We start from the raw sequence: 27,624 nt of genomic DNA on the forward strand, positions 1-27,624 counted from the left end.
GGGAGAGAAGGAGGAGGGGAGAGGGGGATGATGATTCTGTTAGGCAGGCAGGTGATGTAGCTCTCTCTCTTTCTCTCTCTGTGGCTGAGGCTGCTTACTGATTCGAAAACAACGCGCTGCTAGCAGCAGAAAGAGATAAGCGAGGGGGCTGTGTGTTAGTGGAGTAGAACGGACGGACAGAACAGCACCGGACATTGTCATGGTTCTTTCTCTCTCGTCCTCTTTTTCTCTCAAGTCTCTGGAACGACTGTAATTGCTGTTGGTTGGCCAGTGTTGGGATTTGCAGAGGAAGGTGCTGTAATGCAGATCTGCCTTGCCTAGGACAAGGAGGGACCGTCTCTCTGTTTCTAAGCCATATTACAGGAGGCACAGTTACTGCAGGTAATCTATCATTCTATCTATCCTTCTCTACCTCCACCTCTCCCTCCATCATTGTTTTCCATCATCTCCCTCCCTCTTATGTAACCATGGTCTTGTCTTCCATCTCTTCGTCCCCTCATCCTCTCCCTCTCGCTTCTCTTCTTACCCCAAATCCATTTTCTTCCATAATGGCTATGGGAACTGACAAGCATGTTCTCATGTAACCAATGAAAGTAATAGATGTAAACATATTCCTATTAATATTCATGTTTACCACAGAGAGAGGCTTCGGCAGGCAGCCACACAGCCATATGAATATGAATAGCAGAAGACGTGTTTGTATTGTTCTGAGATAAATGCAACCATATGATCCACCCATCGCTGTATCAATTGAATTGTCCCAAATATGTCCAAAAATGATTATATATTTTTATTTTATAGCCATAAGATCTTATGGAATGAAATTATGGCAATGGATTTTGCATAACAACAAATATTGATTTATTCTCCAGTCAGTGTGCTAGCGTTTGTTTTTGCCAGTTTAAAATGGGGACAGCTATTTGGTTACATTGTATTAAAGGACATCTGATGAGATTCTGTGATTGTTTTATATAGATTTATATAGATGTACTATATTTGTATACTATGTTTGTATAGATGTACTATGTAAAAAGATATAGATGTACTATTGTAAAGTGGTTGTTCCACTGGATATCATAAAGTGAATGCATCAATTTGTAAGTCGCTCTGGATAAGAGCGTCTGCTAAATGACGTAAATGTAAATGTAATGTAAATGTTTTTTTTGGTCTTGGTGGTTTGTGGGTGTTTTGGCCCCAGGCAAGGAGCAAAACAGTGGTAGGTTAACACCACCATTACCTGGGTCCATTGGTTAAGGTGAAGGTCAAATGTCCCATTCACACACACATGCATGCACACCATTACACTCACTGCATATACATTCACATGGGCATACATATACAAACATACACAAACACGCAAACAAACTCATATTGTCACTCTCAGCCGTGATTTCACGGCAGTCTACCAGAACAAAATAATGTTCTGCTATTTTCAGTCTTTTCTTTGTATCTACCTGCAAGATGTTCATTTACACATGGACTAAGAACTAACAAAAGTTCAAAGCTTCTCATGTAGTCATGAAAAGCTGCAAATATCTCTTACTACATTTAATGTATCTCCCATAAGCCGCCTCCAATGTCATTTTAGAGAATTTGGTAGTACATCCAAACTGGCCTCACAACAGCAGACCACGTGTAACCACACCAAGCCAGGACCCCCACATCCGGCTTTTTTATCTGCGGGATGGTCTGAGACCAGACACCCGGACAGCTAATTCAATTGTGGGTTTGCACAACTGAAGAATTTCTGCACAAACTGTCAGAAACCATCTCAGTGAAGCTCATCGTCAGAGATGTAACCGACTTCAGTGGGCAAATGCTCACCTTCGATGGCCACTGGCACACTGGAGAAGTGTGCTCTTGACGGATGAATCCCGGTTTCAACTGTACTGGGTAGATGGCAGGTAGCGTGTATGAAGTCGTGTGGGCGATCCGTTTGCGGCTGTAAACCCCATGGTGGCAGTGGGGTTATGGTATGTGCATGCACAACGAACACAATTGTATTTTATCGATGGCAATTTGAATGCACATAGATACCGTGACGAGATCCTGAGGCTCATTGTTGTCTATTCATCCGCCGCCATTACCTCATGTTTCAGCATGATAATGCACAGCCCCTTGTCACAAGGATATGCTCAAAATTCCTGGAAGCTGAAAATGTCCCAGTTCTTCCAGCCTGCATACTTACCAGACGTCATCCATTGAGCATGTTTGGAATGCTCTAGGTCGACGTGTATGAAAAGGCCAAACTTATCCTACATCAGCATTCCAACTTTGAGATGCTATATGAATACATACTCAGAGGCTTCTCTGCAGAAAATAAGGGTGGGTATGATGGGAGAAAGAGACAGAGACACAAAGGAGGGGCTAAAGATTAATATCTGTCTTTTGATGAAGTGGCACTTTGCTAAGTAATGTGATGAGAGAAAGGAAGAGGCTTACACAATCTTGTTTTAAATGGATTCCTTTCCACGACACTCCCTGGCTATATGCAAAGATCCAGGAAAAACATTAGTACATTTAGCTCTCACTCCTGTAATTGCACTGCATCAGAACTTGGACTGAAACACAACTTTCATCCAACAGTCTTCCACAAGAATCAACTGTTGTTGTTAATTTCGTACAGATCACTCCATACTTACCAGGATAGTAATATGAAGAATTACATACAGAGTAATTCATCAGAGGATGTCTGATAATTATAGCTATATGACCTCATATACTGTAGATTTAAGTGTTTAGGATTTGTACTTAAGTTGGTTAGTGTCCGTCTTGAACAATGTTTCTGTCATGTTCTTCTTCGTCAGATGATAAAGAAAAATCATTGTCGGACCAAAACGCAGCGGGGTTATGTGCACTCATCTTCTTTTATTAAATTGGCAAAGAAGGAAAAACCAAAATAAACACGTACACAAAACACAATGACTAATAACAGGCCGGTAAGGCATAAAAGCTATACCTAGCACAATCTCCCACAAACTACCAACACAAACACATACCTATATATAGGACTCTCAATCAGAGGCAACTAGGAAACACCTGCCTCCAATTGAGAGTCCAACACCCAATGACCTAAACAAAGAAATACTAATACTAGAATGAACATAGAAATACAAAACATATAACATAGCCCAAAACCCGGAAATAATAAATCAAACACCCTTCTAAACAACCAACCACCCCGAACCACATAAAACAAAGACCCCCTGCCACGTCCTGACCAAACTACAATACAAATAACCCCTATTACTGGTCAGGACGTGACAGTTTCCCAAGTTTCATGGTGCTTGGTACAATCTTGCTGTGAAACAGAATTTGCCACGGTGATAAAATCTATAATTAGCACATTGTCTAAATTTAGGGCTAGCTATGCCCTTTCTTTTGTTGAGTATCGCTCTTAAGACAACATAATGGGTGGACACTGTAGTGTCTTTATAATGACTGTCAGTCCCTGAATCCCTTTCCTCATCAATGAAATCCCACCAGTATTGCTTAATTAACCATTTTGGCTCCCTGGGGGACTGGGTCTCTCCTGGTCCAGCTGAGTCCCTTCCTCTTTGTCTGGGAGGGACTTTGCCATTCCAGACTTGCTGCAACATTTCTATGTGTATTTTATTGGTAAATATCCAATTGAAATTACTCTTAACTGATGTGTGAATTTATCATGTAATCAAGTATTTTTACTCCAGCCCAGCACTAACACACCTGATTCAACTAACCACCAAGCCTTTGTTTGTTGAATCAGATGTGCTACTGCTGATGTAGCAGATGGCCGAATTAGCATCGCTAATGTCTTCCTGAGACCTGAAGTACTGGTGCCGGTGCTGGGACCCAGAAATTCTGGGTCAGTGGTATTGACAGTGTTTCTGGAGTATGATCTAATGACGCAAATTCAAAAAAGCAACCCCCTGTAAAGTCCATGTTGTTTTCAAATTTTGGTCTCTTTTTTCCCTATGCTAGGGCTCCTTTCTCTGTCATTGACTTGTGATTGGGGACACCCACCATGGAGGCCCCGCTTGTGTGCCTGGATGAGGAGTTCGAGGACCTCAGGCCCTGCCGGGTAGAGGACATGCCCCTTAGCCGACCCACTTACAGCACTGTCCCCCTGGCCCCCATGGCCCCCCTGGTCCCCATCACCCGTGAGGACTTCTCTGAACTGGAGAACTTCTCTGAGATGATGAGTTTCAAGTCCATGGAGGACCTGGTCAACGAGTTTGACGAGAAGCTGAATGTCTGTTTCCACAACTACAACACCAAGACAGAGGGCCTGGCCCCCGTACGCAACCAGTCTCACACCGAGGAGGACGAGGAGCGGCTGCAGGATGAAGAGTAAGTGTCGGCCACCACCTTTGGGGTTTTTAAGCTTAAGTCTGACCTCAGCATAAAGGGTCTGTGCTTTTGTGATAAGAGCTTAAGATACAAATGGTGTATCACGGGGGAAGTGATTTTTCACTTCAGCTGCTTACCTTTTGGGTTGTACAATGCACCCCAGTAATCTTTTTGATAATATGGCACATTCTTTGCAGCAATCTTTTGAACAAAGCATTGGTCAGTGCTTACTTGTTTAGGTAGTCCATCATGTCTGATGATGTCTTCCTCTTCTGTCTTCATACTGCATACTTTTGTGACTATACAATCCTATCCATAAGGCACACTATTTACTGCAAACAGAGCATGTAAAGTCTGGGTATGGTGTGAAGGAGCAGCTATGAACACTACACCTATGCATTCATTACAGTTTAGATAGAATACCACAAGTCATCACAGCTATCAGCTAAACAGAGCATTGGCTGATATACCACTACTGTTATAACAATACCACTGGATAGCTCATGACCCAGCACTCAGATCCTGATACTCAGCCCACCTCACAGCGACCAAATCACCCACCAGGCGAGAAAACACAAAAACACAAACCACCCGTGTGACCCTGCCCACCCCAGTAAGTCCACAGCTGGTATAGGCCTTGAATTATTAAATGTATTTTTGAACGCACTTTTGGTCTGTCCCTGCTTCTACCAGCAGGCAGCTAGCACTCCCATTCGCCAACAGCCTCTGAAGCAGAAACACAGACATTCTCGCATTGGGTGGAAATAAACCCTCTTGCTAAAAATAGCTTGGTTGTAGGTGCCCTTGGGTATGCCTATTGATCCATATTCAGAGTACATAGGACCGAAGGACAAAGTATTGATGATATATAATGATATACAAAGATGTATGTTGGGGATGCTGTTGTTAGCATGTGGGGGTGCATTAATGACCTTGTTTTGCATTTGATGATCTACTGTATTCTACATTGCACTGCAGAGTTAGAAACTGCATCATATGATGTTTCTGATTTGAATGTTTTGAAATTGGTTCCCCTATCCTTATCCTTGTAGTGGTGCAAGGAATATATACACATTTATCCAAGCATTATTTTATCTAGCCAAATGTGATAGTTTATAGATTATTTATGTTATGCAACACAGTTAATGGAATGATCGGTTCAATCTAATGGCCAGATGAACTAAAGGTTTGCAAACATATGGGACGGTGCTGTACCAGCTAGTTCCTGCTTGGCAGATGGAGAGATGGCTGGTGTGTGGGTGTTTGTGTGTGTGTGGGACAACACAACAGGCATGACCTCTAAGGTCATGAGTCCTGATGAATGTCTGCTTGTTTCCTGCATGGTGAATGGCTGGGCAGTGCCACTAAGAGGATGGTAGGGTTTGGGTGCTATGCCAAGCTGGGGGAAAAACACGGAAAGGGGAAACAAAGGGAGAGTTCTACTCTGGTCATTTTCACAAGGCTAAAGCCTTGATTGGACCGAGGATCTTATAGTTCGAGGAGGACCTGCACAATACTGTAAGGGGCTGTTTTTATCTATACTTATTCACATTGGACACCTGTTAAAAATGTGTAAACTGTGAGTTTAGATTTTATTGTTAGTTGACTGTGTGCATTGCAGCCTGGACTGCAATAGGGAGGATTTTGATGTTCATTTTGATTTGATTAATTATGTTGACAAGTTCAGGGACATCATTTTTGAGAGACCGCTCAAAACAGAGTGAAATAAAAGAGCAACAAATGAGAATGAAGCACAATAAAGTGATGTGAACATCTCTTCCTCTGCATTCACTGTCTGCAAATGTTCAACGGAACACTGATAGAAGAAAATGGCTGCAGATATACAATTGACAATTTCTATCAAATGTGATTTGGGAAGAGGAGGGTCATCTAGGGAGGAAGAGAAGGATGGTTCTCTTCATGATGTAATCCATCCTCCTCCTTAAATTCTTTTAATCACAAACCACCACAGAATTTGGGATTATTATTGAATTACCATTCTATGCCCCCCCCCCAAAAGAGCCTGTTTCCTGATAGTTACAGCCTTGAGGACTGATAGTGTTTTGTGCTGTGTTGTGTGTGGGATGTCCTGACCGTTCCATGATTGGTGACTGAGTGTTTGTCTTGTATTTGAGTAAATGAGATGTCCTGTTACAATGTTGGTGGCTAAGTGTGTTTACATCTCCTTTTTTTTGTTTGTTGCATTTTTACAGTGTATTTTTGTTGCGTTGCAGTGTTGGTGACTGAATGTGTGTTTGTTATGTCCATGTTTCAGTGTGTGGGATGCGCTGATGGATAACTACGTCCCTTCCTCTGTCTCCAGCTGGGACAACCCCAACTCAGAGGGATTCAACGGCAACCTCTCCGATCAGGAGGTAACGCCCTCCAATATACTCCAAAATACTTTAAGGTCATCGGAAGAATCATGTTTCTCCATTTTCCAACCCCCTTTCTTCTCAACTGGAAAGACAACATTCTGAGACAACATCTTGGAAGTACATTTTTTCATTAGATCTTTAGACTTTTATTTGAATGGATATGTTTGACTGACTGCAGTGTGTTCTTTAGTGAGGCAATGTGGGAGAACATGCTGTGGGAGACCAACGTTTTAGCAAACGTGCTAGCTAGAGTGTGTTGGCAGGCTGGCTGGCTGGCTGGATGTTCATTCATGCCTTGTGCTTGTGGTACTAACGTCACCTGACCTGACACCAAAAATCAAGGCTGAACTGCCTTGACTGCATGCTACTTAGTATCTGTCAATCAACCACCACCCTCCTACACCTTCTCTCCCTCTCCTCATCTAGTCTGCTCTCACATGCAACTGCAGGCACTGGGTCAGGGCCAAGGCACAGGGCTGGGTCAGGGCCAATACGCAGACAAACAGTCCCCAGCAGGAAGCTACTGTATACGCGACTCTCCAAACAGTGGAAAGCATTCCATCAGCATTTACCCTTCCATGCCCCCGGTTTAGTGTATTACTGATTGACATCCTTGTAGTGATTAACTGGGGTGAGGCCAATGGCATAAAAACAATGAGCATCAAAAGCAATCAAGTACAAAATAGACAGTCAATGGACAATAGATAGATTTGGGGCAATTTGAGTCTGACTAAGCACAACCCAAACACTTTAAAATTGGCTTCTAAACTCGAGGGTAATAAATTGTATTTTCAGATGAAGAGCAGAGAGGGGGATAATGGGGTCATATTTGGGCCATGTTCACTAGCTCCCTAAATGTCAATGCTAATAATCTAAAGATAAATCCAATATAGGTGAATGGCTTTTCTGTACTCTTATTTATAAACCTTGTTTCCATGGTTTCTGTTTCCAATACTAAGAAGTTAAGCTACTGTAGGACTAATGTGGCTGAATGGGTTTCCATGGTTTCATTCGTTCTCTCTTGTATTCTACAGATTCATGAAAAAGAGGAGGAGATGAACGAGAAGAACGACAATGCCAACTGCCTGAGCGAGGAGCCTCTCCTCACTGCTGATCAGGTGACTACAGACACATGTACTTCCTATAAAAAAAATATTTAAAAAACATGTACTTCCTGTTATCCAAAGGACTTGGTAGGACTTCCAGTTAAGTACTGTATATTACTGGGTTTAGTTAAAGTAACTGTCCAGTGTTTCCAGATTTCTATGAAATATGACCTATAATTATTTACAACACAAGTTAAATAGTTTTCCTTAAAAGAAAATTGTAATAAGTATGTTAAAAAGCAGCTTTTCTGTGTTGGAATGGTGTGTGCGTACCCCAACAATAGAATGGTGTTGGTGTATACCGGTCAATAAAAATATTAATGCAAGTAGACCGCTTATTGACCATCATCCTCTATGAGGAAGTAGCAAACATTTTTGAAATGGTCTGTTTGAGATATAAGTTAGAGGTGGGTTTTTCTCCAATTTATGTTTTGGCCACAAATATGAATAAAAGATGAGTCAACAACATTATTTGGGTATGAGTTAACAGAATATTAACTTTTAAATGTGAGATTCTCTCTGGACAGTTACTTTAATCTAATTTAGACAGTTTAAAGCATACAAAAGTAGAATACATTAACCCCCCCATATACTATAATAATAGTGGTTAGAAAGGCCAAGGCAATTTAGGCCAAGGCTAAATGTATAGCAAGACTATTTATTTCAAGTAGCTCCCTTCTGCATTATAGCATAGGCTACTGTACATTCATCTACCTTCCCTCCATCTCTCTCTCTCCAAGGTCATTGAGGAGATAGTTGAGATGATGGAGAACTCTCCGGACCCTGGTGAGACAGAGGAGGACGACGAGGAGGAGAGTGGACACTCCTCACCCAAGACCAACCCATCCCTTCTGGAAGAGATCAGACAGCTGTCCCAGGCCTCCAATAACAACATGCCTTCTTATGAAGGTAAGTGTCCAAAAACTAAGGTTGCCTGAAGGGTTAAACACCAAGTCACATATACCAAGGAGTTAAATGAAAATTGTAGCAATTCAAGGTCCAATTGAGATTTTCATTGGAGTTGTGGACAGACACCTTTTCCAAAATCTATTTCCTGTTCATACAACAGTGTGTAAAAAGAAAGTGACAATTGACCGATCTTGTAGTGGTTAAAGATGTGCTATGAGCTGTGACTGTGTCACTGAGTAACCTTCTCCGAGACAAAAATATGTAAACTTGTTTGAGTTAATGGCTAGGGTTTGCTCAGTAGGCTAACGCCCTGCTTATAGGACTTTGATTGGGTGAGGGTTCATAGTTCAGACAATATGGTTGTCTTATCAGTTTACCTGAGTAAACATCTGGAACTTTCATCAGTCTTCAGCCTCTATGGTCAATATAGGATGAATAACTGGACAAACCTACAGCAGGCATTTTTTGTATGAGTCGATCATTTCAGAGGGCCATGTCACACACTCAATATGGTTCCCTGTGGAAAGACATTGTGTAACCATGTGGCTCCCCTGCATGAGACACATTTTTATTTGTCCTGCTTGGTGTGTGTTTGTGTGTGTTTACTTCCAAAAATAGTAGTAGTATTGGACAGTATCACCCACAGTCACAGAAACCGTCAAAGGCCAGTTCCTCTTCTCAGAATTTAATGTCAAGACCAATGAAAAACGTCATAGGTGACATACGGGTGATATCATCCCACTTTCCTCCCATTTATGTAATCAATTCATATACTGTATGCAGTAGCGGTGTGTGGGTAACATCACTGGGGAAGCCAAGCCCACCCCCCCAATAAAGACATTACAATCTATGTGTTGTGATAATTGCATTGTTTGCTCTATAACCTGTTAATTCATATGCCTTGCGACTGTGATATATAGGCCTAATGGCCGAGAAATAAGAAGACAGTGGCCAGAATAAATTCAACCACACCTTTATTTTATCACAAAACCAGATAGCAATCTCTGTCCAGTGAAGTGGTTCGAATCCTGGTTCGAATCCAGGCTGTATCACAACCGGCCGTGGTTGGGAGTCCCATAGTGCGGTCGTTGTAAATAACAATTTGTTCTTAACTGACTTGCCTAGTTAAATAAAGGTTAAATAAAAAATAAAACAAAAGTCCACAAAGCATATTGCATGTACAGTAACAGACAGTTACATGACCTAAAGCTTGTACAAGCAAGTTAATGTTTCTGACATTTTCAGACCACTAAACAACTATTGATTTAGAACCTCAGAGAGTTACTGCAAGTCGCAAAGAAAACAGCAGCTGCCTCCACTATTCCAGCACCATTTTAACTTCAACATTTCAACATCATCAATTCACCTCTGCTTAGCCTAATAGAGTGACAACTAAAAGATACCCAAAAATGTTTTGTTCAATCCACATAAGCTAAATGTGATGTGGCTGTCCATGGTTCTGATTTATGTGTGTGCGTGCGTGTTTGTGAATGTAGAAAAACATTTTGACTCGTAGAGAAACTCCAATGTCATCCTCCTCTCTTTCATGTTGACGAAACAGTCTATCACTCTGTCATACCTGTACACGCTTTTATTTTTTGTTGTCCTAGGCTACCTGGCTAAAATGCTAGCTCGCTACCCTAACTTCCATTCTGGGAAACATTAGCTAGTTAACATTAGCCTTCTATATCTAGCTACATATTGAACTTCCATCCTCCCAGGTCAGGGGCACAACAATGTATGAATTAATGGTTGGATCAGAATCACCGTTATAATCATTGGCCAGTACGGAGAATGAAGTAAAACCACAAGTCCAAATCCCTAAAACCACAAGTCCAAATCCCTATTTCCATCCATGGCTAATTTAGGAAAATGCCAATTTTAGCAATCTGGCTAGCTAGCCACCGGAGGACAACAACACAACGAGGTGCAACAGTTCAAGTATGCTCTCAATGGGATTTGATAGGAGTGACGCCAAATCCAAGCTGGCTTCCCTTGACACTTTTTTTTGGTGCGCCAGGACCATTCACAGTTGAGCTCACTCAGTATAGCTCAACGCTGATTGGTACATTTTTTTATACTTTTTTTGTCAAGGGAGGCCAGATACTCGCTGGCTTCCCTTGCATTCAATGCTACAGGCGGCAACAATGTCATACTCGTTTGGACCGGACAGCATCAGCTTGATGGCCTACATGTAGAGAGACAGAGGGGCGCTGTTTCGCTCGCTCGGATGCTTTCTCCTTTAAGATACATTCAGCCTCTTGTGAATTGAAGTACAATTATGAAACACAGAGAGATAAAATAAATATTTGTATTATTATTATACATTTTTATTATTGGTCAAAAAAAATGTGAAGCCTGACTTCCCATGGCATCCATGAATACACATCACTGACTGTATGTATACAGCAGGACTATTCAATTCCTGCCCTTGAGGCCTGAAGTGGTACTGGGCTCATATTCATAAAGTGTCTCAAAGTATGTGTCTCAAAGTACGCTGATCTAGGATCAGTATTGCCTTTTATATCACAATGAATATTGTTATATTGACAGGGGGAACCTGATCCTAAATTAGCACTCCTACTCTGAGATGTTTTATGAATGCAGGCCCAGGTTTTCTTTTTCCCAAGCAGTTTATGTCATTGTGCTTTGTCCCTCAAGGAAAGCAATTTGATATCCCTTATACAGTATATAACATTATGCATATTGAATCTCTGTTCACCTATATGTACAGTTAGCCTGGTCCTAGATCTATTAGTAACAATGACCGTAAGAGTTGGCTATACAGCATCTGGAATCAACAGGCTAATGTAGCGTAGCTCTATACCTGATTACAACCAACGTCTCCTCCCCTCCTCCCTCCAGACCTATGTCAGTTTGCCTGGGTTCAGATCTGTCTGTTTGTGACAATGGCCATAGGATTTGGCTATTCAGCTCATGCAGAGCGGGGCTCCAGGCTACTGTAGCTCTATACCTGACCTCCATGCCTCTCTCTCCCTCCAGGCTTGAGTGTGATGCCCAGCTCGGCCCTGGTGGAGCTGCTGTGCCGGGTGGAGGCGGCCATCAGGGAGTACTCTGAGGAGCTGGTCACCCAGCTGGCGCGTCGTGACGAGCTGGAGTTTGAGAAGGAGGTGAAGAACACATTCATCACGGCCCTCATGGAGGTGCAGAACCGCCAGAAGGAGCAGCGGGACACGGGCAAGCGCAGGCGCCGGGTCGACAAGGGCCTCAGTCTGCAGGGTAACGCGATAACCACGACCGTGATTGGTGGTACACCTACTATGATCAACGCCTGCACAGACTCCAAGCCCGCCTCCATGCCTATGAAGGTTAGCACTGAGGGAGGGACACATACCAATATTGTATGATGATGATGATGATGGTGTGTGTATCCAAATCAAATGAAATTGTATTAGTCACATGCGCCGAATAGAACAGATATAGACCTTACAGTGAAATGCATACTTACAAGCCCCAACCAACAATGCAGTTAAAAAAATACGAATAAGAATAAGAAATAAAAAGAACAAGTAATTAAAGAGCAGCAGTAAAATAACAATAGCAAGACTATATACAGGGGGTACCGGTACAGAGTCAATGTGTGGGTTAGTGGTTAGTGCCCTCAGACGAACCATCAAACAAGCAAAGCATCAATACAGGATTAAGATTGAATCTTACGACACCGGCTCTGATGCTCGTCGGATGTGGCAGGGCTTGAAAACTATTACGGACTACAAAGGGAAACCCAGACACGAGCTGCCCAGTGAGCGAGACTACCAGACGAGCTAAATTACTTTTATGCTCGCTTCGAGGCAAGCAACACTGAGGCATGCGCGAGAGCACCAGCTGTTCTGGATGACTGTGTGATAACGCTCTCGGTAGCCGATGTGAGCAAGACCTTTAAACATTCACAAAGCCCCGGGGCCAGATGGATTACCAGGATGTGTACTCAAAGCGTGCGCGGACCGACTGGCAAGTGTCTTCACTGACATTTTCAAACTCCCCCTGACTGAGTCTAATACCTACATGTTTCAAGCAGACCACCATAGTCCCTGAGCCCAAGGAAGCGAAGGTAACCTGCCTAAATGATTACCGCCCTGTAGCACTCACATCGGTAGCCATGAAGTGCTTAAAAAGGCTGGTCATGGCTCACATCAACAGTGTGCTCCCGGATACCCTAGACCCACTCCAATTCACATACCGCCCCAACAGATCCACAGATGACGCACTGCACAGTGCCCTTTCCCACTGGGACAAAAGAAAAACCTATGTGAGAATGCAGTTCATTGACTACAGCTCAGCGTTTAACACCAAAGTGCCCACGAAGCTCATCACTAAGCTAGGACCCTGGGACTAAACACCTCCCTCTGCAACTGGATCCTGGACTTCCTGACGGGACGCCCCCAGGTGGTAAGGATAGGCACCAACATGTCTGCCACGCTGATCCTCAACACTGGGGCCCCTCAGGGGTGTGTACTTAGTCCCCTCCTGTACTCCCTATTCACCCACGACTGCATGGTCAAACACGTCTCCAACACCATCATTAAGTTCCGTAGAGGATCCCGTCAGTAGAGGATGCCTGGTCGTTCTTTAAAAGTAATTTCCTCACCATCTTAAATAAGCTTGCCCCTTTCAAAAAAATGTAGAACTAAGAACATATACAGTTTTTGGTTCACTTCAGACCTGACTGCCCTCGACCAGCACAAAAACATCCTGTGGCAGACTGCACTAGCATTGAATAGTTCCCACGATATGCAACTTTTCAGGGAAGTCAGGAACCAAAACACGCAGTCAGTTAGGAAAGCAAAGGCTAGCTTTATTTGTATATTGTAGCTCTAACTCCAAAAAGTTTTGGGACACGGTAAAGTCCATGGAGAACAAGAGCACCTCCTCCCAGCTGCCCACTGCACTGAGGCTAGGAAACACTGTCACCACTGATAAATCCACGATAATTGAGAATTTCAACAAGCATTTCTCTATGACTGGCCATGCTTTCCTCCTGGCTACCCCAAACCCGGCCAACAGCTCCGCACCCCCCGCAGTTACTTGCCCAAGCCTCCCCAGCTTCTCCTTCACCCAAATCCAGATAGCAGATGTTCTGAAAGAGCTGCAAAATCTGGACCTGTACAAATCAGCTGGGCTAGACAATCTGGACCCTCTCTTTCTAAAATTATCAGGCACCATTGTTGCAACCGCGATTACCAGTCTGTTCAACCTCTCTTTCGTATTGTCCGAGATCCCTAAAGATTGGAAAGCTGCTGCGGTCATCCCCCTCTTCAAAGGGGGTGACACTCTAGACCCAAACTGTTATAGACCTATATCCATCCTGCCCTGCCTTTCGTTGTCTTCGAAAGCCAAGTTAACAAACAGATCACTGACCATTTCGAATCCCACCATACCTTCTCTGCTGTGCAATTCAGTTTCCGAGCTGGTCACGGGTGCACCTCAGCCACGCTCAAGGTACTAAACGATATCATAACGGCCATCGATAAAAGACAGTACTGTGGAGCCGTCTTCATCGACCTGGCCAAGGCTTTCGACTCTGTCAATCACCGTATTTTTATCGATAGACTCAACAGCCTCGGTTTCTCAAATGACTGCCTCGCCTGGTTTACCAACTACTTCTCAGATAGAGTTCAGTGTGTCAAATTGGAGGGCCTGTTGTCCAGACCTCTGGCAGTCTCTATGAGGGTACCACAGGGTTCAATTCTCGGGCAGACTCTGTTCTCTGTATATATCAGCGATGTCGCTCTTGCTGCGTGCCCAAAGTAAACTGCTTGTTACTCAGGCCCAGAAGCTAGGATATGCATATAATTGGTAGATTTGGATAGAAAACACTCTAAAGTTTCTAAAACTGTTAAAATGTCTGTGAGTATAACAGAACTGATATGGCAGGCGTAAACCCGAGGACAAACCATCCCCCCAAAAACATTTCAGCCTACCACTGTTTTCAATGGCTGTCACTTTTATTATAAGGTGAAATCCTCCCAGATTGCAGTTCCTAGGGCTTCCACTAGATATCAGCAGTCTTTAGAAAGAGTTTCATAAAGGTTTTTGGAAAAATGAGCCAGAAATTGTAATTTTTCTAGGTGGCTCCCATTTTGGCTGTAGTGTTTCCAAGCTCGTGGAAGAGAGCGCGTTCTTTGGTATTTTTCTCTGGTAAAGACAATAACGATTCTCCGTCTTAAATTGTATCCTTTATTTACGTATTAGGGTACCTAAGGTTTGATTATAAACGTTGTTTGACTTGTTTGGAAAAGTTTATTAGTAACGTTTGGGATTCATTTTGTATGCATTTTGATGGAGGGAAACTGGGTGGATTATTGACTGAAGCGCGCCAGCTAAACTGAATTTTTATGGATATAAAGAAGGACATTATCGAACAAAATGACCATTTGTGATGTATCTGGGACCTTTTGGAGTGCCAACAGAAGAAGATCATCAAAGGTAAGGCATTCATTATATCGCTATTTCTGACATTCGTGGCGCAACTGCCTGGTTAAAATTCATGCTTTTGTGTGCGGGGCGCTATCCTCAGATAATCGTATGGTGTGCTTTCGCCGTAAAGCCTTTTTGAAATCTGACACAGCGGCTGGATTAACAAGAAGTTAAGCTTTATTTTGATGTATTACACTTGTGATTTTATGAAAGTTAAATATTTATAATTCTGTAGTTTGAATTTTGAGCTTTGCAAGAGAAGTGACACATTTTCCCTAGTTAAAAGAAATTAATGTTAGCAGGCAATATTAACTAAATATGCGGTTTAAAAATATATACTTGTGTATTGATTTTAAGAAAGGCATTGATGTTTATGGTTGGAGCAACGTGTACCTAAGTGATTATATGCAACGCAGGACAGGCTAGATAAACTAGTAATATCATCAACCATGTGTAGTTAACTAGTGATTATGATTGATTGATTGTTTTTATTAGATAACTTTAATGCTAGCTAGCAACTTACTTTGGCTTCTTACTGCATTCGCGTAACAGGCAGGCTCCTCGTGGAGAGCAATGTAAAGCAGGTGGTTAGAGCGTTGGACTAGTTAACCGTAAGGTTGCAAGATTGAATCCCCGAGCTGACAAGGTAAAAATCTGTCGTTCTGCCCCTGAACAAGGCAATTAACCCACCGTTCCTAGGCCATCATTGAAAAGAAGAATGTGTTCTTAACTGACTTGCCTAGTTAAATAAAGGTAAAAAAAATTAAAATCTGCCAAATCGGCGTCCAAAAATTCCTATTTCCGATTGTTATGAAAACTTGAAATCGGCCCTAATTAATCGGCCATTCCGATTAATCGGTTGACCTCTAGCTTGGACCATGTTAGTTTGTTGGTGATGTGGACACCAAGGAACTTGAAGCTCTCAACCTGCTCCACTACAGCCCCATCAATGAGAATCGGGGCATGCTCGGTCCTCCTTTTCCTGTAGTTTTCTGTGTGTGTGTGTGTGCGCGTGTGCGTGCATGCGTGTATCTGTCAACACACATGCATGCACACACACACGCATGTGGGCTTAATGTCCATACACATCCATTTCCAAGCCAGACAGCTCTCTCTCTCTCTCTCTCCCTCACACATCAACATAGATAATGGACCGAGATACCATTAGGTCCTAACTAACTGAACTTACGGGAAGAACAGACAGAGTACTCACAGAGGAAGTGACCATAGGTTCTCTTACAGTAACAGCTAGGGTTGCAAAAGGTCGGAAATTTTCCATGGGAATTTGAGGCCAGGAATTTGGGGAACTTTTCTTAAATTCATCAAAAAGTTAGCTTATAACAGTGAACCTTTTTTGTGGGATACACATAAGGCAATTCTAGGTCTTGTGGCATATTTTGGTTAAACTATCCCCAATTCAATGGAATTGCAACCCTCTGCATGCCCAGTGCACTCTTCTATCACATGTGCAGTGCAGTCTTCGATCACATGTAAAGCTCATTCTCAAGATCTTGCACACTAATGAGATGCTATTGATTACAATACTGGGTGGTGTGAATATATTTTAAATGACATACATGATTTTTTGTTAACTAGTAAATAGTAGCCTACAGCAAAGTGTGTTTAAATAATTTCTAACTTGTTAACAATTTCTGCTAGTTAGTTTTTGCTACCATGTGAGTTTTAGCTTGCTTGAGCCTACTAACTGAGGAGGGTTAATTCACCTGTTTCATCTTAAAACATTTATCTTACAAAGGAGTTGTTTAATCTAAGTGCTTAACTATTTATCTGTACATGGAATTATATTTGTTTTTTTTTACTCATTTTTTTCTAATCTTCACAGGAAAATGCCACAGGCTCTAGCTGATGTGTGGATACATTTCACTGCAGCTAATGTAGAAGGAAAAGCTGTGTACATTTGCAAATACTGTGACAAATAATATGTGAAGAATGCAACAAAGATGCAGAATCCTCTGGCCAAGTGCTTAAAGTTCCCTCAGCGCTCACAACAAGCAACCTCTGACAAAAGTCCCTCTACTTCTATTCGAGGTGAAAATGATGAATCAGACACCTTATCGATAGCAATAGCTCATGGTCCTCCTGGAATCAGAATTTTTTTTGACTCAATGGAGGAACGTAGTCAGAGAAATGCTGATGAATGTCTTGCTCGCGCTGTGTATGCAACTGGTTCACCTCTGATGCTCACGGGCAATGTGTATTGGAAGAGATTTCTGAATGTTCTTCGCCCAGCATACAACCCTCCAACCAGACATGCTTTGTCTACTAATTTGCTGGATGCAGAGTTCAACAGAGTTCAAGTGAAGGTCAAACAAATCATAGAGCAGGCAGACTGTATTGCAATCATCTCTGATGGGTGGTCGAATGTTCGTAGGCATGGAATAATTAACTACATCATCTCCGCCCCTCAACCAGTATTCTACAAGAGCACAGACACAAGGAACAACAGACACACCTGTCTCTACATTGCGGATGAGCTGAAGGCAGTCATCAATGACCTTGGACCACAGAAGGTATTTGCACTGGTGACAGACAATGCTGCGAACATGAAAGCTGCTTGGTCTAAAGTGGAGGGGTCCTACCCTCACATCACACATCACACCAATTGGCTGTGCTGCTCATGCATTGAATCTGCTCCTCAGAGACATCATGGCACTGAAAACAATGGATACACTCTACAAGAGAGCCAAGGAAATGGTTAGGTATGTGAAGGGTCATCAAGTTATAGCAGCAATCTACCTCACCAAGCAAAGTGGGAAGAATAAGAGCACCACATTGAAGCTGCCCAGCAACACCCGTTGGGGTGGTGTTGTCATCATGTTTGACAGTCTCCTGGGGGGGAAGGAGGATCTCCAGGAAATGGCCATATCACCCTCTGCTGATATGGACAGCTCCATCAAGAGGATCCTCCTGGATGATGTATTTTGGTAGAGAGTGGTAAGCAGTCTGAAACTCCTGAAACCTATAGCAGTAGCCATTGCACGGATTGAGGGAGACAATGCCATCCTGTCTGATGTACAGACTCTGCTTGCAGATGTAAGAGAAGAAATTCGTACTGCCCTGCCCACTTCACTGTTGCTCCAAGCAGAGGAAACTGCAGTTCTGAAATACATCAAAAAGCGGCTTCTGCCTGAAGAAGACTTCTGCCTGAAGCCCATACACGCCGCAGCGTACATGTTGGACCCCAAGTATGCTGGCAAGAGCATCCTGTCTGGTGCAGAGATCAACAAGGCCTATGGTGTCATCACTACCGTGTCTCGCCACCTTGGCCTGGATGAGGGCAAGGTTCTTGGCAGTCTGGCGAAGTACACTTCCAAGTAAGCTATTTGGGATGGCAGTCATGCCAACATATCTCACAGCCACCTGGTGGAAGGGACTTTGTGAATCTGAGGCCCTTTCCTCTGTTTCCTCCATCATCCTCCAAATCCCACCAACATCAGCCACCTCATAGCGCAACTGGGTCCTTGTTTGGGAACACACACACAAAAGCACGCAACAGGCTGACCAATACAAGGGTTTAAAAATTGGTGGCCATCCGGGCAAATTTGAGGCTTTTTGAGCCTGACAACGAGCCATTCTCAACAAGGTTGGAAAGTGACAGTGAAGATGAGGCCTCAGAGTCTGATGTTCAAGAGGTGGACATTGAGGAGGCCCAGGAAGAAGACATGGAAGCCTGAGAGGAAGACAACCAAAGCTTTCGTTTCTAGACTATCATTTTACAGATGTATGAAGCAAACATTTTTGGGAGATGCGATGGATCATTGGGGATCATTCAATATTCCATTTCTTGTGTTGTTCAGTGAAATCATCCTATGTGAAGAGTCAACTCAATTAAAGTTCAATTCGTAACTAAATCGTTTTTTTTTCTATTGGAAGGATTTAATAATTTGCAAATGATGTCTACTTAGGATAAGGTAAAAGGTTTATGTTTCTGTCTCCATATGATACGGTAAATATATCCAATGCAAAAAACATCTACATTTAAATGGTATTAATATTCATTTGCATATATTTCCATTAATTCCCATATATTCCCGTTAATTCCCATATATTCCCACGGAAAGTTTCCACCTCTGAATATTCCCCAAAATGTGCAACCCTAGAAACAGCATAGACCAGCCCGTCCATATCCAGGAACAGATTATCAACGAACATACAGTACCAGTCAAAAGTTTGGACACACATACTCATTCAATGGTTTTTCTTTATTTTTACCATTTTCTACATTGTAGAATAATAGTGAAGACATCAAAACTATTAAATAACACATATGGAATCATGTAGTAACCAAAAAAGGGTTAAACAAATCAAAATATAATTTATATTTTAGATTCTTTTAAGTACCCACCCTTTGCCTTGATGACAGCTTTGCACACTCTTGGTGTTCTCTCAACCAGCTTCATGAGGTAGTCACCTGGAATGCATTTAAATTATCAGGTGTGCCTGGTTAAAAGTTAATTTGTGGAATTTCTTTCCTTCTTAATACGTTTGAGCCAATCAGTTGTGTTGTGACAAGGTAGGGATAGTATGCAGAAGATGGTATTTTACCAAATAGGGCTAAGACCATATTATGGCAAGAACAGCTCAAATAAGCAAAGAGAAACGACAGTCCATCCTTACTTTAACACATGAAGGTCAGTCAATGCGGAAAAATTCAACAACTTTGAAAGTTTCTTCAAGTGCAGTAGCAAAAACCATCAAGCGCTATGATGAAACTGGCTGTCATGAGATCCGCCACAGGAAAGGATGACCCAGAGTTACCTCTGCTGCAGAGGATAAATTCATTAGAGAGTTACCAGCCTTAGAAATTGCAGCACAAATAAATGCTTCACAGAGTTCAAGTAACAGACACAACTCAACATCAACTGTTCAGAGGAGACCGTGTGAATCAGGTCTTCATGATCGAATTGCTGCAAAGAAGCCACTACTAAAGGACACCAATAAGAAGAAGAGAAAGAAGAGACTTGCTTGGCCAAGAAACATGAGCAATGGACATTAGACCATTGGAAATCCGTCCTTTGGTCTGACTAATCCAAATTTCAGATTTTGTCACATTGACGCATTGTATTTTTATTTGTTTAACACTTTTGTGGTTATTACATGATTCCATATGTGTTATTTCATCATTTTGATGTCTTTACTATTATTCTACAATGTTGAAAATAGTAAAAATAAAGAAATACCCTTGAATGAGTAGGTGTGTCCAAACATTTGACTGGTACTGTACCTGTCCAATACCATGGTAGTTCTATCTATTTAGTAATGACAATGTAAGAATGGAGGCTAGAGTCAATTACTGTAGCCCTCATCATAATGTACAACCAGTCAATATACCATTGACCTGTGGTGATGTCTGATTTTAATATCATAAGCATTCATAACCACTCCTCTTAAATTAACAGCCTTCATAAATGCTGTTGGGTTCAAATCAAATCAATGTTTATTTGTCACGTGCGTTGATTAAACAGGTGTAGACCTTACAGTGAAATGCTTACTTACAGGCTCTAACCAATAGTGCAAAAAAGGTATTCGTTGAACAATAGGTAGGTAAAGAAATAAAACAACAGTAAAAAGACAGGTTATATACAGTAGTGAGGCTATAAAAGTAGCGAGGCTACATACAGACCCCGGTTAGTCAGGCTGATTGAGGTAGTTATGTACATGTAGATATGGTTAAAGTGACTATGCATATATGATGAACAGAGAGTAGCAGTAGTGTAAAAGAGGGGTTGGCGGGTGGGACACAATGCAGATAGCCCGGTTAGCCAATGTGCGGGAGCACTGGTTGGCCGGCACAATTGAGGTAGTATGTACATGAATGTATAGTTAAAGTGACTATGCATATATGATAAACAGAGAGTAGCAGCAGCGTAAAAAGAGGGGTGGGGGGGCACAATGCAAATAGTCCGGGTAGCCATTTGATTACCTGTTCAGGAGTCTTATGGCTTGGAGGTAAAAACTGTTGAGAATACTTTTGTCCTAGACTTGGCACTCCGGTACCGCTTGCCATGCGGTAGTAGAGAGAACAGTCTATGACTGGGGTAGCTGGGGTCTTTGACAATTTTTAGGGACTTCTGGATGGCAGGCAGCTTAGCCCCAGTGATGTACTGGGCCGTATGCACTACCCTCTGTAGTGCCTTGCGGTCAGAGGCCGAGCAATTGCCATACCAGGCAGTGATGCAACCAGTCAGGATGCTCTCGATGGTGCAGCTGTAGAACCTTTTGAGGATCTCAGGACCCATACCAAATCTTTTCAGTCTCCTGAGGGGGAATAGGCTTTGTCATGCCCTCTTCATGACTGTCTTGGTGTGTTTGTACCATTCTAGTTTGTGGTTGATGTGGACACCAAGGAACTTGAAGCTCTCAACCAGCTCCACTACAGCCCCGTTGATGAGAATGGGGGCGTGCTCGGTCCTCCTTTTCCTGTTGTGTCGTCTGCAAACTTAATGATGGTGTTGGAGTCGTGCCTGGCCATGCAGTTATGGGTGAACAGGGAGTACAGGAGGGGACTGATCACGCACCCCTGGGGAGCTCCAGTGTTGAGGATCAGCGTGGCAGATGTGTTGCCACCTACCCTCACCACCTGGGGGCGGCCTGTCAGGAAGTCCAGGATCCAGTTGCAGAGGGAGGTGTTTAGTCCCAGGATCCTTAGCTTAGTGATGAGTTTTGAGGGTACTATGGTGTTGAACGCTGAGCTGTAGTCAATGAATAGCATAAGTGTTCCTTTTGTCCAGGTGGGAAAGGGCAGTGTGGTGTGCAATAGAGAGTGCATCATCTGTGGATCTGTTTGGGCGGTATGCAAATTGGAGTGGGTCTAGAGTTTCTGGGATAACGGTGTTGATGTGAGCCATTACCAACATTTCAAAGCACTTCATGGCTACAGACGTGAGTGCTACGGGTCTGTAGTCATTTAGGCAGGTTGCCTTTGTGTTCTTGGGCACAGGGACTATGGTGGTCTGCTTGAAACATGTTGATATTACACACTTAATCAGGGACATGTTGAAAATGTCAGTGAAGACACCTGCCAGTTGGTCAGCACATGCCCGGAGCACATGTCCTGGTAATCCGTCTGGCCCCGCAGCCTTGTGTATGTTGACCTGTTTAAAGGTCTCACTCACGTCGGCTACGGAGGGCGTGATCACACAGTCATCTCAACAGCTGATGCTCTCATGCATGCCTCAGTGTTGCTTGCCTCGAAGCGAGCATAGAAGTGATTTAGCTCATCTGGTATGCTCGTGTCACAGGGCAACTCGCGGCTGTGCTTCCCTTTGTAGTCTGTAATAGTTTGCAAGCCCTGCCACATAAGACGAGCGTCGGAGCCGGTGTAGTATGATTCAATCTTAGCCCTGTGTTGACGCTTTGCCTGTTTGATGGTTCGTCGCAGGGCATAGCAGGATTTCTTGTAAGCTTCCGGGTTAGAGTCCCGCACCTTGAAAGCGGCAGCTCTACCCTTTAGCTCAGTGCGAATGTTGCCCGTAATCCATGGCTTCTGGTTGGGGTATGTTCGTACAGTCACTGTGGGGATGACGTCCTCGATGCACTTATTGATAAAGCCAGTGACTGATGTTGTGTACTCCTCAATGCCATTGGAAGAATCCCGGAACATGTTCCAGTCTGTGATAGCATAACAGTCCTGTAGTTTAGCATCTGCTTCATCTGACCACTTTTTTATGGACCGAGTCACTGGTGCTTCCTGCTTTAATTTTTGCTTATAAGCAGGAATCAGGAGGATAGAGTTGTGGTCGGATTTACCAAATGGAGGGCGAGGGAGAGCTTTGTACGCGTCTCTGTGTGTGGAGTACAGGTGATCTAGAATTTCTTTCCCTCTGGTTGCACATTTAACACGTTGATGGAAATTTGGTAGAACTGATTTAAGTTTCCCTGCATTAAAGTCTCCGGCCACTAGGAGCGCCGCCTCTGGGTGAGTGGTTTCCTGTTTGCTTATTTCCTTATACAGCTGACTGAGTGTGGTCTTAGTGCCAGCATCTGTCTGTGGTGGTAAATTAACAGCCACGAAAAGTATAGCTGAAAACTCTCTAGGCAAGTGGTGTGGCCTGCAATTTATCACAATATACTCTACTTCAGGCGAGCAAAATCTAGAGAATTCCTTAGATTTTGTGCACCAGCTGTTGTTTACAAATATGCACAGACCCCCCCCTCGTCTTACTGGAGTGTGCTGTTCTATCTTGCCTGTGCGGCGTGTATCCCGCTAGCTGAATATCCATGTCGTCATTCAGCCACAATTCCGTGAAACATAGAATATTACCGTTTTTGATGTCCCGTTGGTTGGATATTCGTGATCGTACCTAGTCTAGTTTATTGTCCAATGATTGCACGTTGACGAGTAGTATTGACGGTAACGGCAGCTTTCCCACTCGCCTTTTCCGGGTCCTGACCAGGCATCCGGCTCTTTGTCCTCTGTAGCTGCGTCACTTCCTCTTGAAAATAACGGGGATGTCAGCCCTACCGGGTGTTTGGAGAATGTCTTGTGCGTCTTGTTTGTTGAAGACAAAATCTTCGTCTAATCCGAGGTGAGTGATCGCTGTCCTGATATCCAGAAGCTCTTTTTTGCCGTAAGATACGGTTGCAGAAACATTATGTACAAAATAAGTTACAAATAACGTGAAAAAACACACATAATAGCACAATTGGTTGGGCGCCCATAAAACTGCTGCCATTTCTTCTGGCGCAATTTTCACTCATTACAAAACAGGCTAATATACTATATTCATAATAACTCCGTATAAGCTGTATGAATGCATAGAGAAATGTTATAATGTATTTAGAATGCATCACAAGAAAGCTGTCTCATAGAAAGTGTTACTAAATCTGTGTTGTGATGACAGAGGGTTGTTGTTACTCACCGCTAGTGATTGTCTGTGTTCCAGCGTTTCAGTATGGAGGGTCTCTCCAACATCCTGCAGACAGGCATCAGACAGACATTTGGCAGCACAGGGATGGACAAACTGGTCAGACACTTAAGCATTTACAGCTCTTAGCCACCAAGTATATCAGTGTGTTAAATCTACAATGAAGCATGTGGGTTCAACACTGCTACATTTCTTCCGTAACTGTCTCTCTTTGTCTTCATTGTTCAGTATCTAAACACGGTAATTCCATATGACAAGAAAGCAACTCCTCCAACTGTGGACGACCTTCAGATGATCACTAATAGTAAGTAGTTTAATGTTAAGCTAATGGGTCGTTTCCTAGTTTTGTTTTTTGCCCAAGCACTACACATCTGATTCAAATAATCAAAGCTTGATGAAGAGTTCATTATTTGAATCAGCTGTGTAGTGCTAGAGTAAAAACCAAAACGTGCACTCCTTGGGGTCCCCAGGACCAAGTTTGGGAAACGCTGCCTTAAACAAACAAATTTACCCTCAAAGTTAGTTTTGTTCAGATAGTCTGGTACAAACCTAATTTTCTATTTGGTTAGTCTGTGTCCCGTCTGTTAGGTAACTTGTAAGTCAATACCTACAATGTTCAAAGAACTCCAAAAGTGTGTCAATCCCCAGCAGTGCTATACTCAGCGCTAAGAGCCACCTTGCTTTATTTTTCTCCCCACAGTTCTTTATGCCATGAAGGAGGACAGTGAGAAGGTGCCTACACTGCTAACTGACTACATATTAAAAGGTAACTGATGCTTTATTAGGTTTAGAAACACTTAACATTACATAGGTATTACTCTAAGTGTAAGGGAATAACTAATTGAAAAGCCTTTACAGTATATTGTCCAAGTAAGGGTCAACAAAAGTGGAAAGTACAACATAACCTGATACATGGTACCTAAAGGGGCTATACTGGTATAATAATTAAGAGAAGCCAGTTCAGACGGGGAACTCGAGTGTTTACATAGTGTGTTTGATAGCATCAGCTGAAATCGTACCAATCGGATTCAAACAACACTTCCTACCTTAATATGGAGGTCTATAGAGTACCACAGTATGAGTCATAATACCCATAAACCCTAGCGGTCAAACATGGAAATTGTTCCAATCGCTTTTTCACCATTCATTTTTTCCCATCATTTGTTTTTAGAAACACTTAAATTAAGGGCTGTGTTTCGTGTATGCTTACTCTGGCGTGACATTTTGATAACTGTAAATCTCTCTAGGACAAGGTGACTTTTATCCATATATTCGCCTGTATTTACCCTCCAAAAATGAAATAATTATCTGCTAATGTAGCTATCATAAATAACTACAAAGGCCATGATGATCTGGACGAGACTTCCGAATTGAGACAAAGGTAAGAATCTCTGGATTAACGATCTAATGTTAGCTACATTTAGTAATGAATAAATTGGCCACATTTCTTTAAAAAATGACAATTCTGTGAACTGTCTTACACAGTTATCAAAATGTTATGCCAGGGTAAGCCTACACGAAACAGAGCCCTTATTTTAAGTGTTTCGAAAATCACCTATGGGAAAAATTAATGGTGGAAAAACAATTGGAACAATTTCCTTGTTTGACCGCTAAGTTTTATTGGTATTATGACACCTCCACTGTGGGGCTCTATTTGAGTTGATCAGTTCTTCACACACATCATCTGCTGCTGTGCTAACCTATATGATTGGCTTCTCTTTGCTGCTTAATATTGCTGCTGCTGCAGCCATTGTTGCCACCTGCTATTTATTGTCTGTTTTCTGTTAGCCTACTTACTACCACCCCAGCCTCCAGCTGTTTGGTTCTGCTTTTGTTCCCGTCTGGGGGATTGGTATATCTCGCTCACTGCCTTTATTCTAATGGCACTAATGGACACATGGCTCTGGCAGTGAGCTCCACTGAAGGAGCAGAGCCTAACGCCAAGACCACATGTGTTGTCATCTATTTTCTAATAAATTGTTAAATTAATGTGTTTCCTGTCTAAACTTATGTCATGTGAAATGAGGCTGTAAAAAAAATACAGGCTAATGATAATGTTTAGCTAATTTGATAGTTGACAAAGCATATAATTATTATAACGATGATTGAAGTATCCCTAATTAACAAAAAATTAATTCTCCAGTGCTGTGTCCTACTTAAAGAATTGAAGCCATGGGCTGCTGTCTGACGGAGACTTTGGAGGGGACTCTCCAATCTGGCAACCCTCCACCCGTCCAAGCTGCATGAGCTACCCCCGCTTTCATTGTCAGCCATGGATCGTTACCATCTAAAACTCTGTACCTTACTCATCTAATAAAACTACTCCTTTTTGCTGAGCTCACCTTGTCCTTCCTGCACACTAAGATCCATCCAGAGCCAAAATGGCTGCCTCCTGAAAACTACTTTATGGGGCCACTGTATCCCCACTGAAAAACTGACTAACTCATCTCTATTCAGAGCATGACAAGCAAATACTGTCCAGTGACCACACAGTTATACAGGGAAGAGTTTGTTTTGTTGAATTGTTTTTACAGAGATCATTTGATGTTATCAGATATTCACACGGCTATGTTTTACTTCACTGTACCTCAGGCCCAAAGGGGTTTGGTTCGGATGCCATTTTGTCTGTAGACCCAAATGTCACATTGTAAAGATTATAGAGGAGTTCTGAGTTCAAGTCAAGGCTCTGTCGCAGCCGGCTGCGACCGGAAGACCCATGGGGCGGCGCACAATTGGCCCAGCGTTGTCCGGGTTAGGGGAGGGTTTGGCCGGCAGGGATGTCCTTGTCCCATCATGCACTAATGAGTCCTGTAGCGGGCCGGGCGCAGTGCACACTGACACGGTCGCCAGGTGTACGGTGTTTCCTCCGACCCAATGGTGCGGCTGGCTTCCCAGGTTAAATGGGTATTGTGTCAAGAAGCAGGGTCGTGTTTCGGAGGACGCACGGCTCTCGACCTTCGCCTCTCCCGAGTCCGTATGGGAGTTGCAGCGATGAGACAAGACTGTAACTACCAATTGGATACCATGAAATTGGGGAGAAAAAAAGGGGTAAAAGTTTAAAAAAATGTTTTAAAAAAGATTGAGGACTGATGGGTTTCACTCACATGTAGGAAATTTGGACTGAACAGTTCTCTCATTATTTGACAAACTTAACTCATTTGAATAAAAAAGCCATTTATCTTTTCTGCCTGCCATGGTAGCACTGTAGCTTATTACAGGTGCTGTATATTTGAATGTTTTTTTTCAGCCAATGATGTTTGAATATCCAGTGCTCTTTTGATAATTTATTTTTACTGTGATCTGATATTTGATATAGGTCATCATGATACTGTTTTGTTCATTTTATACTTTTATTTAATGAATAGTGTATGTGTCACCCCATTCTGCCACATGGAGTTATATCATGGAGTTTGTCAATGATGAGATGGGCTCATTTTATGAATTCCTTTGAGCCATGTATGAGAATACTACATTGCTAATCACAAGTTCAAATAAACATGCTACCCTAAAACTGTGTGCCAGAAGTGCTTTTTTTGTCCCTCCCCTCTCTGTTGACGGAATCAACGCAACACAATG

General features: G+C 42.7%; 1 protein-coding gene across 4 annotated transcripts; it reads left to right on the plus strand.

Annotated features, from left to right (window-relative positions):
• Window positions 1-27,559, plus strand: LOC106603671 (fasciculation and elongation protein zeta-1). Of its 4 annotated transcripts, XM_014197630.2 has the most exons (11): window positions 1-381; window positions 3,746-3,844; window positions 3,961-4,329; window positions 6,605-6,704; window positions 7,742-7,825; window positions 8,554-8,722; window positions 11,726-12,051; window positions 24,067-24,147; window positions 24,277-24,352; window positions 24,749-24,814; window positions 26,211-27,559. In XM_014197630.2, the coding sequence occupies exons 3-11, from the start codon at window positions 4,004-4,006 to the stop codon at window positions 26,234-26,236; spliced, it is 1,254 nt and encodes a 417-aa protein (XP_014053105.1). In that variant the 5' UTR covers window positions 1-381; window positions 3,746-3,844; window positions 3,961-4,003; the 3' UTR covers window positions 26,237-27,559. The 4 variants fall into 4 exon arrangements, with proteins under 4 accessions (XP_014053105.1, XP_014053107.1, XP_014053104.1 ...); XM_014197632.2 differs by lacking the exon at window positions 3,746-3,844 and having other exon boundaries at window positions 6,653-6,704; XM_014197629.2 differs by lacking the exon at window positions 3,746-3,844 and having other exon boundaries at window positions 2-381.
• The last annotated feature ends 65 nt before the right edge of the window (window positions 27,560-27,624 follow it).

This window comes from Salmo salar, chromosome ssa04 (assembly GCF_905237065.1).
Source record: "Salmo salar chromosome ssa04, Ssal_v3.1, whole genome shotgun sequence".
NCBI classification, from domain to species: domain Eukaryota; kingdom Metazoa; phylum Chordata; class Actinopteri; order Salmoniformes; family Salmonidae; genus Salmo; species Salmo salar.